General features: G+C 41.0%; 1 protein-coding gene across 1 annotated transcript; it reads left to right on the forward strand.

Moving 5' to 3' along the window:
* Positions 1 to 316: 316 nt before the first annotated feature.
* Positions 317 to 11,467, forward strand: LOC307223410 (IgGFc-binding protein-like; the record flags this gene model as incomplete). The annotated part of the gene is made up of 3 exons (XM_079989378.1): positions 317 to 365; positions 9,400 to 10,638; positions 11,166 to 11,467. 3 exons carry the CDS (start codon positions 317 to 319, stop codon positions 11,465 to 11,467), a joined length of 1,590 nt encoding a protein of 529 aa, XP_079845504.1.
* Positions 11,468 to 11,757: the final 290 nt, after the last annotated feature.

Below are 11,757 nucleotides of genomic sequence, written 5' to 3' on the forward strand. Positions count from 1 at the left end.
ACTTGATGGGAACTGACTAACTTTGTTTTGTAAAGGGATGAGCAAAAAGTGGAATTAATTCCTTGTGAAACATCTTGAACTAGCTTTTTGTATAACCGTAGTTGTAGCTGTTTGAAAGAAATGGAGTTAGAATGATTACAATTTGTTGAGCTAGGTAAAAGGAGCTGTGGGAGCCAGAATTCGTATGTCGTCTTGCAGGCTCTAGAAGGTATGTTGTAGATGTTCAAGGAGCAAATGATCAGAGTGCCAGGGGAAGGGGAAACTTATATTGAATCTGCATATTACCTGAACCACTTTCTTCTGCTGTTTTGTAGTCATGGCAAAGAGGCTGCTGCTGCTTTGGAACTGTCTAGTGCTCCTATATGGTGAGTTTGGTACTAACCAGCAACTGGCAGGTTGACCCTACAAGGGAGATTTTTCTTGTACTGTTGTCTCTGTGGGGCAGTTGCAGATGCTGACAGAACAGGGACTTACTCACAGCCTGGAGCATTTTTCATTGACTGAAAAATCTACTCCATGACTGTGGCTATCTGGCACAGAGCCTAGTGTAAGGTTACCAGATTTTTTTCAAGTAATCCGGGGACACTTATCAACTTCAATGGATTTTGTATGGAGACTGATTTGTAAATCTGGGGACTGTCCCCAGGAAACGGGGACGTCTGGTAACCTTAGACTGTTGGCCGAGTTAACACATGCCCAGTCCCTACCATGGTGGGGAGCCTATGTCCAATGTTGTTGGACTCCAACTCCCATCAGTCCCAGCCAGCACTGCCAATGGTCAGGAACAACAGTGCCAAGTAAAGGGGGCCAAGAGGGGTGCCCCCCCAAAGAAGTTCAGCAAAGGGCCTGGGACCCCTCAAAGTTCCATGTATCCACAGCATACATCAGCATGCTCCATGACATCAGCATGCACTGTGGCATGTGACACAGGACAAGCATGCGGCAGGGCATGCTGACGTCATGCGCATCTGCCATGGGGCATGCTGATGTTGTTTGCACATGCCGCATAGTGTGCTGACATTGCACAGCCTGTGGCTCATCTTGGGCAAATTGCCACATCTGTTTCTCTTTTCCCTGGCCTCTGAATTTGCTGAGGTCAAAACAGGTATGAGGTGGAAAGCAGCAGCTTCAGTTCCTGGGGAGCTGCCCTGGTCTGGCTGTTGCTCTGCAGCTTACCTGGGGCACCATGCTCACCTGCCTGTCTGGGGCACTTGTTCACTCACTGAGCTCCTGCCTGCCCTTGCCCTGTCTCCCTCCTCCTCCAACACTGCTGTCCCATCATCATGCTGCAGTTTGTAGCACCACCTGTGGGTAGATACACAAACAGCAGCATGACAACTTCCTTACATTTTATTATTTAGTAAATATCAACCTGCTCTTTAAACACTGGTTTGCTAGTTAAAGTTAAGAAGATCCCAGCAAATTAAGTACACCCCCTGCCCCAGAATGCTTTGGTGACAGCAGTCACCAAATTAAAAGACACCTGCTTCCTGGGAGAAAAGCAATGACAAACCTAGACAGCATTTTAAAAAGCAGAGACATCACCTTGCCGACAAAGGTCCACATAGTTAAAGCTATGGTTTTCCCAGTAGTGATGTATGGAAGTGAGAGCTGGACCATAAAGAAGGCTGATCGCTGAAGAATTGATGCTTTTGAATTACGGTGCTGGAGGAGACCAGTGTGGTGTAGTGGTTAAGAGCGGTAGTCTCGTAATCTGGGGAACCGGGTTCACGTCTCCGCTCCTCCACATGCAGCTGCTGGGTGACCTTGGGCCAGTCTCACTTCTTTGAAGTCTCTCAGCCCCACTCACCTCAGAGTGTTTGTTGTGGGGGAGGAAGGGAAAGGAGATTGTTAGCCGCTTTGAGACTCCTTAAAGGGAGTGAAAGGCGGGATATCAAATCCAAACTCTTCTTCTTCTTCTTCTTCTTGAGAGTCCCATGGACTGCAAGAAGAGCCAACCTCTCCATTCGTGAAGCTGAGGCTCCAATACTTTGGCTACCTCATGAGAAGAGAAGACTCCCTGGAAAAGACCTCGATGTTGGGAAAGATGGAGGGCATAAGGAGAAGGGGACGACAGAGGACGAGATGGTGGGACAGTGTTCTCGAAGCTACCAGCATGAGTTTGACCAAGCTGCGGGGAGGCAGTGGAAGACAGGAGTGCCTGGCGTGCTCTGATCCATGTGGTCACAAAGAGTTGGACATGACTAAACGACTAAACAACAACATATTTTAAAACCTCATTTTTTCAATAAAACAATAGTCTCTTTGCCAAATATTAATCAGCCATGTTTCCAATTCATGCCACTCTCATTTTTTCCGATGTGTGACATAAAGTTATATGAACTGCTGTTTATTATAAAATGTCTAGATGTGAAAGATGAGGCTTGTTTGGTATCCAAAAGATGCCTAACTAGGAAGGAGAGAGCATCACATCTTATGGCTAAATTTGGCTTTAAAATTAACATAGAAACAAAAACTATAAATACTGCCTTCCTGACAGTGAATGAGTGTTCAAAGTTTTTAAATGGTGCCAGCCACGAAAAGTTTGTCATTTTCTTCTTCTGTGAAATAGCTTCTGGAAAAATCTTATTCTGTTGTCCAAGTGCGATGGGGGAAAGAGATTATTTTGAATTCTGCTGGCAAGAGTGTCAGACAATTGAAACTTAGAATCCTAGAATTGTAGAGCTATAAGATATATTGAGGGTAATTATGGGGGTTAGGTGGTTTAGAAAGGAGTGGCATGTAGATAATCATATCTTGGTGGATTATTTCTAGGAATTGTCAGATGCTCTTCTTTTTTTTCGAATACATTTTTATTAAAGTTATACACAAAACAGACATATAAAAAAGAAATATATATATATATATATATATATATATATATACAGAAAAGATTACAAAAAAGGGGTCACTACAACAGAGATATACAAGCCAACTTTTTCCTTTTTCCAATTATACAAAGAAAATAATTTAGCTACATCATGCAAAAAAAAAGAAAAGAAAAGAAAAAAGAAAAGAAAAACACCCTAGACTCCCTTCCACCCTTTTGGTAAGTATCGAATATCTACTTCCATTACGTATTTGATTTTTAATCTATAATCCTAAATTCACTTGCTGGTAGTATTGTTCTAACCCCGCCAGTTCACATTAGACATTTATTCCAATATAGTTCCAGTATTTACTCCAATTTTTCAGAAATTTCTGTTCATCTTGATCTCTTATTTTACCTGTTAATTTATCAAGCTCAGCATAATTTACCATTTTAATCTGCCAGTCATTTATGCTGGGGATGGTTTCCACTTTCCAGTATTGTGCCAACATAATTCTCGCTGCTGTGGTGGCATAGAGGAATATCGTCTTGTCTTCCTTTTTGATTTCTTTGCCCGTCATTCCCAGCAAAAAGGCTTCAGGTCTTTTGGGAAAAGTGTACTTAAGTATTTTTTAAAGCTCATTATAAAGTGATTCCCAAAAGCCTTTCACCTTTTTACATGTCCACCATAAATGATATAGATCACCCTCCACCTCACCACACTTCCAGCATTTCTTATCCTTTAATCTATACATTTTGGCCAATTTCACAAGGGTGTGGTACCACCTATATAACATCTTCCAAACATTTTCTCTCAGTGCCATACATGCTGTAAACTTTATGTTACAATTCCACACTTCCGACCACCTTTCGAAATCGATGTTATAACCAAAGTCAATTGCCCATTTAATCATTGCCTCCTTCACCTCCTCGTCCTTTGTATACCACTCTAATAGTATATCATAAATTCTGGATAGGGTTTTGTTTTTGCCTTCTACTACTTCTATGTTAAATTTTGATTTTTTATCATCAAAACCCAACTTCTTCTTATCCTCTTTTAACAAATCATTCACCTGGTGGTATTGCAACCAACCAGTGAATAAGCTTTTTATCTCTTCATAAGGTCTGAGTTTGGGCCCTTGGTCTGTTTTTCTTAACATTTCTTCATAGGTGGCGTTTTTCTCCTCCATGTTTGTTTTCTTGACCGTTAGAACCTCTATTGGTGAAATCCACCAGGGAGTCTTTCTTTCAAGGAGGTTTTTATTCCTTTCCCATGCTTGGTATATCGGTCCCCTAAAAATATGGTTTAAAAAGCTCTTGTGGACCTTCACTTTCCCATACCAAAGGTACGAATGCCATCCGTACCAATGATTAAAACCTTCCAGGTCCAATAGGTCTCTATTCTCCAGTTTTATCCAATCTTTTAACCAGAGTATGCAAGCCGCTTCATAGTATAGACTTAGGTCCGGGAGAGAAAAGCCCCCTCTTTCTTTTTTATCTATCAAAATTTTCATTTTTATCCGTGGCCTTTTCCCCTGCCAAATATATTTTGCCAAGGCTCTCTGCCACTCTTTACATTGTTTTAAGCCTTTAAGTATGGGGATAGTTTGAAATAGAAATAGCATTCTAGGCAGAATATTCATTTTAACAACAGCTATCCTCCCCAAAAAGGAGAGTTTCATCCTCCCCCAAATTTCCATGTCTTTCTTTATACTCCTCCAGGTGACATCATAATTATCCTTATATAAATTTATGTTCTTAGCTGTGACCCATATTCCAAGATATTTCACTTTCTTAGCTACCGCAATTTCCGTCCTTTGTTCTAAATCTATCATTTCTTCCTTTGTTAAATTTTTGACCAACATTTTGGTTTTATTTTTATTTACCTTAAGTCCTGCCACGGCTCCAAATTCGTCAATTTTTTGTAAAGCTTCTTTTACGCTATTTTTTGGGTCTTCTAAGGTTAATACGATGTCATCTGCAAAGGCCTTGATTTTATATTCCCTCTTTCCTACCTTGACTCCTTTAACTTCTGTTGCCCCCCTTAGTCTCTCGTTCAGTATTTCTAATACTGTTATAAACAATAGAGAAGACAGGGGGCAGCCCTGTCTAGTTCCTTTATATATACTAAAGTATTCTGTTGTGGTGTTATTTATTACCAACTTTGCCTTCTGTTCCTTATATATTGCTTCTATGCCTTTTCTAAATTTCTCTCCCATTCCCATCGTTTCCAGACTTTTCTTCAAGAAATCCCACGAGATATTATCAAACGCCTTTTCAGCGTCTATGAACACCAAGGCCGCTTGTCTATCTATACTCATATCCAAATATTCAATAATATCTATCAAGTTCCTTACATTTTCCCTTAATTGTCTCCCTGGGAGGAAGCCCGTTTGATCTTTATGTATTTTATTGTTCAGGACCTTTTTTAATCTTTCTGCCATTATATCTGCAAATAGCTTGTAATCATTATTTAATAATGAAATTGGCCTATAGTTTTTCACTTCTAAGGTATCTGCATCTTTTTTAGGAATCAAGGTGATATATGCTTCCTTCCAGGTATTCGGGATCCTTCCTTCCTTTAATATATTATTCATCACTTCTCCTAACACTGGGGATATTTGGTTACTTAGCGTTTTGTAATATTTGGCCTAAAGGCCATCTGGCCCTGGCACTTTCCCACTTTTCATCTTTTTAATGGCCTTCTTTATCTCTCCTTGAGTAATTGTCTGGTCTAATATCTCTTTTTCTTCTTTTGAAATTTGTTTTAGGTGATGTTCTTGCAAAAAGCAGTGTATTTCTTGTTTTGTTTCCTTTCCTCTTTTATATAAATCCTTATAATATTTTTGGAATATCTTTCTTATTTCTTTTGGTTCTTCCACAATCCTTTCTCCTTCCCTTATCTTACTAATCGTGTTTTGTTTTCTTCTTTCTCTTATTTGCCACGCCAAATATTTGCCTATCTTATTTGCAGATTCAAACGTCCTCTGATTCATCATTTTAATTTTCCATTCTACCTCTTGGTCAATTATTGTAGAAAATTTAGTAGTATCTTTATATTCTGCTTCGCGGTCTCCTCACTGGGGTTGATAGTTAACTTTCTTTCATTTTCCATAATCTGTGTTAGGATCTGTTCCTTCTTTGTCTCTTTTTCTTTTCTTACTTGACTATTTTTCTGTATTAGAAAGCCCCTCATAACTGCCTTTCCTGCGTCCCACACCGTCTCTATAGCAGTTTCCCCGTTTAAATTCCATTTAAAATAATCTTCTATTGTCTCTATTGCCTTATTCACAATCTTCTGGTCATTAAATAAAAATTCATTCATTCTCCATCTAGCTGTTTTGATATCCTTACCTTTTAACTCAATGGAAACCGCATTGTGATCAGATATAGTTCGTGAAAGAATTTCCGATTTAGTTAAATTCTGAGTCAGTTCCTTCGAAATCCAAATGCTATCTATTCTCCCCCAGCTTTGATTTGGATTTGAGAAGAAAGTATATTGTTTTATAGTGGGGTTTTTGAGTCTCCAAGCATCAATTAATCCCAGGTTATTTACCATATCAAAAAAAGATCGCGGTAATTTACCTTCCTTCTTCTCTTGTTTTTTTATTGACTTATCTAGGCTTAGAGACACCACCCCATTAAAGTCTCCCATTAATATAATTTTTTGGTCCATCCATTCCATCAATTTGTCTCCTAATTCAGAATAGAAGGCGGATTTTTTATCATTTGGAGCATATATTCCCACAACAATTATTTTTTCTCCCTGAAACACCATCTGAACTATGACTACTCTCCCTTGATCATCTTTATACAATAGTTGTGGGTCATATTTTTCCTTTATATAAATTACCACCCCTCTTTTCTTCACCCAATCTGATGTCACAAAATCTAGTCCCAGTCTCTTATTGCTTAATAATCTCTTATGCTTATTTATTATATGCGTCTCTTGGAGACATATTAAATCACAGTTCTTTTTCAATAGTACATGTGTAATCTGGTTCCTTTTATTTTTATTGTTCAGCCCATTCACATTCCAGTTTAGTATTTTTAACGCCATCTGTTATGTAATATTAATTAACTTATCAGGCCTATACACAATCTACTGTTCTTTGTCTCCTTTCTCTAGTTCTTCTCTTTCTCCTATTGAACTCTCCTCTCTTTCTTCTTCTTCACTCCCCCCCTTTCTTCCCCCTGCTGGTTCTCCACCTCCTCCTCCCCCATCATTTTCCCCAGGTCCTTCTCGTATCTCCTTGCAAATTTTTGAAGTTCTGAAATGGTAGACAGTTTAAACTTTTTTTCCTTGAAATAAAATGACTATACCTTCCGGAAACTCCCATCTGTACAAGATCCCATTTTTCTTCAATTGATTTGTTAATTTTTTATATGGGTCCCTCCTTCGAAGAAATCTCGAAGGAATCTCTTTATAAATAATAATTGGGTTTTCTTCAATATATAACCTTTTAACGTAGTTCTGTTTCAAAATTTCATTTCTTATCTCCAATGAATTAAACATGGCTATTACATCTCCTGGCAGTTTTTTCCCTCTGGCTTTGGCCAATTTTATTCTTATTCGGAATATGTTTACCAAGGAATGGTTTATCTCTTCTTCTTTTCTATCTAACCATCTTGCCAGCTCTTTCACCACTTTAACTTGAATATTCTCATTTGAATCCTCTGATATTCCTCTAAATTTTAGATTAGATTGATTTTGTCGCATCTGCGTCATAGCCATGTTATCCAACAACTCTTCCTGTGTTGCTCCTATCTCTTTAACTTCTAGTCTAATCCTGTCCATCTCTTTCTTGCTGTCTTTCGTATCCTTTTGCAACCTTTTCACTGAGTCCTCCAAAGCCTTAGTTCTTATCGAGAGATCTTTAACTTTTCCTATCAATTCCCCCACCACTCCCTCCAGTTTCTTATCTAAAGTATCTTGTACCTCTATCAATTTTCTCTCAATATACTGTTCATTATTTTTAAATTCCTTTCTTATTTCAGCCATCAAACTATCATAATCTCTAATTTCTCTTGCCTCCTTCCCCTCTTCTTGTCTTGAAGGCCTCCTTTCCCCTGGTGTTACCACACCCTTCTTAGAACCGTTCGGCATTTGTATATTTAAGATTAATTCCTCCTAATATACTGTAGGGATAAGGTATGGAGGTAACAAAGCTAACGTCTCTCAGATATTACAACAAGGGTCCAAAATTAACTAAATTGGTACACTGCAAGAGTTAACCCTTATTTGAAATCAAATAATGATAATACAATTTTAACTGTACCTAAATCAAGACACGTATTTAAATCCTCAAAGTCTTATGGTTAAATATAATAGACACCTGAACCACCAAAGGCACTTCCAAATTCAGGGGATTCCCAAATTCGTGGGCAGGGTCCTGCGAAGACGTATTCTTTAACTTTAAGTCCCGGGGTGTATGTCTCTTTAAATCCCGAAGAGAGTCGCAGCCATCTCTGAAGATCGAAAAAACGTATCAGATTGGGATGACGAAGGCGGTTCCCCTTTAACTTGCTCAATATGGCGATCTTTCACAGTCTCACAGTCCCTGTCTTTGAACACAGTCTCACAGTCTTTAAACACAGTCTCACAGAGTGCTGAGAGGGTGCCTATATTCCACACTCCGTTTAAGTCCCAACTCTCCCCAAACCTGAGATTTAAACCTGAGATTTAAAAGCAGAAATCCTCCACCGAAACCCGCGCTGGCTATAGCGCACTCCGTCCCGATGAAACAGAAAAGTCTTTTCCCCCTCTCTCTAGTCCATTTAATAGTTTCACTGTTACACTACTGTTACCTTGCCTCCGACTCTTTATACTTTGTGTCTGAGGTCTTTCCACCACACTCACTTGGCGGCTTGTTTCTTCTTCTTGTTTCCTCTCTCCCAGCATCTCGCTATACTCTTTTTTCACCTTACCGCCAGGGGTGGACTCCTCCTCCTTTTCACCAATTATTTCTTCTCCGCTGGGTTCTTATCAGAACATTCCTTTAATCTTATCTAAGTATTTTCCAATATTTCTTTTGTCCCCACTGCTTTTTCCACAGTGTTTTATAGCTACTTCCCAGCTTCTCCACTGCTGTTGGAGGTCCGCCGCTTTCCCTCGGAGCTTGAGGCTTCACAGCATGGAGTCTGTTGCCTCCCCTTTATGCTGCAGCTCCAGCTTTGTTAAACGCCGGCAACACAGGCGAGCACAGGGTGCTTTGTCCCGCAGGATTCCCTCCTGTGGTTTCAGGGTTCACATAGCCTTCGCGGCCCCTCTAAATCTCCATGCTGTTCGAGACTCCCCCGGAGGAGTTATCTCGCACTCCTTTTCTGCGGCCACGGCATCCCGGAAGTCCTGTCAGATGCTCTTCTGTTTACTTCTAGGTTTACACATGATAAGGGAAGATGGCAGAGGTTTATAGTGAAAGGAAGGAACATGTTTACCAGATGCTCTTTCAATTCAGCTTGCTTAGAACAAGAGGGACTAGATAGTGAAGTTTCTCTTCAGGCCTCTCAAGACCACAAACAAAACTTCTTAGAGCACAGCTTTGAGATGTCTGCACTTGTCTGGTTATCCATTTCAATCTGCCTTTCAGGGTATTGTGGAGCAAGTACCAGTACCTGTGGGAAAGAATTTGTCACAGCCTTCCTGAAGAACTACTTGCCAAGCCAGCACAATATTTCATTTGAGCTGCTTATCACTGGACATCAACCTGCCACCACCGTCACAGTCACAGTGAACAAGTCTACATTCCAGAAAAGGGTTTCTGTCGATGAGAAAGAGACCATGTCCGTTGTGGTCCCAGCCTCCTCAGAGATGAGGGGGAGCAACATTTTTGATCAGACTGTGTGGATTCAAGCTGACAAAGATGTCTCTGTCTTTTCCATCAATTACAAGGCTGTCACAAGTGCTGCCACAGTTGTGTACCCAGTCCAACAGCTGGGCACATTGTATTATGTGGTAACCCCAGCAGGCAATCACACGCCTCACAATTTCAAAGAATTTGCAGTTGTAGCCCATAAATCTCCCACTCGAATCACTATTCACCTGAAAGGGGCTGTGACATTCAAAGGGAAGGGTTATCCTGCAGGAAGCAAGCTTGTTGTTGACCTCAAAGCCTTCCAAGTAATCCAGCTGCGAAGCTCAGTTGATTTATCAGGCACCAAGGTTGAATCAGTTGCGTCTGTGGCTGTTTTGAGTGGGCACAGCTGCGCCATGCAATTCACAACTTGCAACCATGTCGTTGAGCAGCTCTTGCCTGTTTCCAGCTGGGGTACCAACTTCATAGTTCCCACCCCCCTCACCTTCCAAACCAAATTTGACATTGTATATGTCATTGCTTCCCAAAATACCTTGATCAAATACCATTCTGGGAGCACTCAGGGTTCCCGTCAGGCAAACGCTGGGCAAGTCATCCAGTTCAAAATGCAACCCTCTCAGCCACTTTACTTCTCTGCCGATGCAGGAATCCAGGTCCTTTTCTTCTATACTGGTGCAAAAAACCAAAACGTCATGCATGAATCATTCCTCATCAATATTCCAGCCTTAACCAGCTATTGCACATCATATCGTATTGGTGGGATAAGACGGTTTGCAAATTTTGCTGTGGTCATAGCCAAAACCTTGGTTTCCAGTGGATTCAGATTAGAGAAGAAAGTCTTTACAAACACTGAGTGGAGACCAATTCCTGGAACAGAATATTCTTTTGCTCAGCTCAGTTTGGGCAGAAATGCTAATGCTGTCTCTGTAGAGCATCCCAATACTCCTTTTGGACTCTTGATCTTTGGAGTCTCACCTTTCATTGGCATTGGTTCCACAGCCCTTTGCTCCTGTGGTAAGTATCCCAATCTGTGCAGAATATATGGCCGGGGAGGGCGGCGTATGAATAAAATTTATTATTATTATTAGTCTTCTGTGCTACTAGACTGTATGGTTAAAGTAAGCTACATCTTATTTAAATATCCCTATATCCTGTGGTTTCTCCCACTCCCAATATTTCCACCTTTTTGCCTTCCAGCACTGCATGCCAGCTTTTAATATTACTGTAGCATGAAGACTCCCTGGAAAAGACTCTGATGTTGGGAAAGATGGAGGGCACAAGGAGAAGGGGATGACAGAGGACAAGATGGTTGGATAGTGTTCTTGAAGCTACCAGCATGAGTTTGTCCAAACTGCGGGAGGCAGTGGAAGACAGAAGTGCCTGGCGTGCTCTGGTCCATGGGGTCACGAAGAGTCGGACACGACTAAACGACTAAACAACAACAGCATCGCCCATTGTCAAACAAAGTGGCTGCTTCTGGGCAGTAACTGAAGGCCATTTTATCTGTTGTTAAATTCTTGCTATTCTTCTCCTCCTCAAAGCCTTGCCATGCCCTCAGAATAGCCACTACGAGTTCTGTGGCAATGCCTGCCCTGCCAGTTGCGCCGATCGCAATGCTCCCTCTGCCTGTGAACAGCCATGTGTAGAAACCTGCCAGTGCAATGATGGCTACATCCTCAGCGTTGAGAAGTGTGTGCCTGTCGGGAGCTGTGGCTGCACCTACAATGGGCTCTACTACAAACCCGGAGAGGAGTTCTGGGCTGATGAGACCTGTGGTTCCCACTGCACATGCGATTCCACCCTGGGCAGAGTGGTTTGCAAACAAGCTAACTGCAGTCAGTGAACAATGTACTGTGGTCAGTGGGGTCCGGGGCTGTCAACCTGTAAGCACCCCTACTTGCTCAGCAGCCAGGGGCCCTCACTATGCACTCTAGGCTATGAAATGTGCAATTCTCTTTGGTCGTTATCTTAGCTCCGTTGATCTAGGATTCAGAGCTGAACATTTGTTGCGAATTTTATAAATGTATGGTGTTCTGATTGTTTTATTGCATGCCACCATGATTTTTTTGTGTGTGAGTTGGTGCAGAAACATTGTTCTAAACAAAAAAGCAAACAAACAAAATCAATCAATCA

This window comes from Podarcis cretensis, assembly GCF_951804945.1.
Source record: "Podarcis cretensis genome assembly, chromosome: 8".
Lineage (NCBI taxonomy): Eukaryota > Metazoa > Chordata > Lepidosauria > Squamata > Lacertidae > Podarcis > Podarcis cretensis.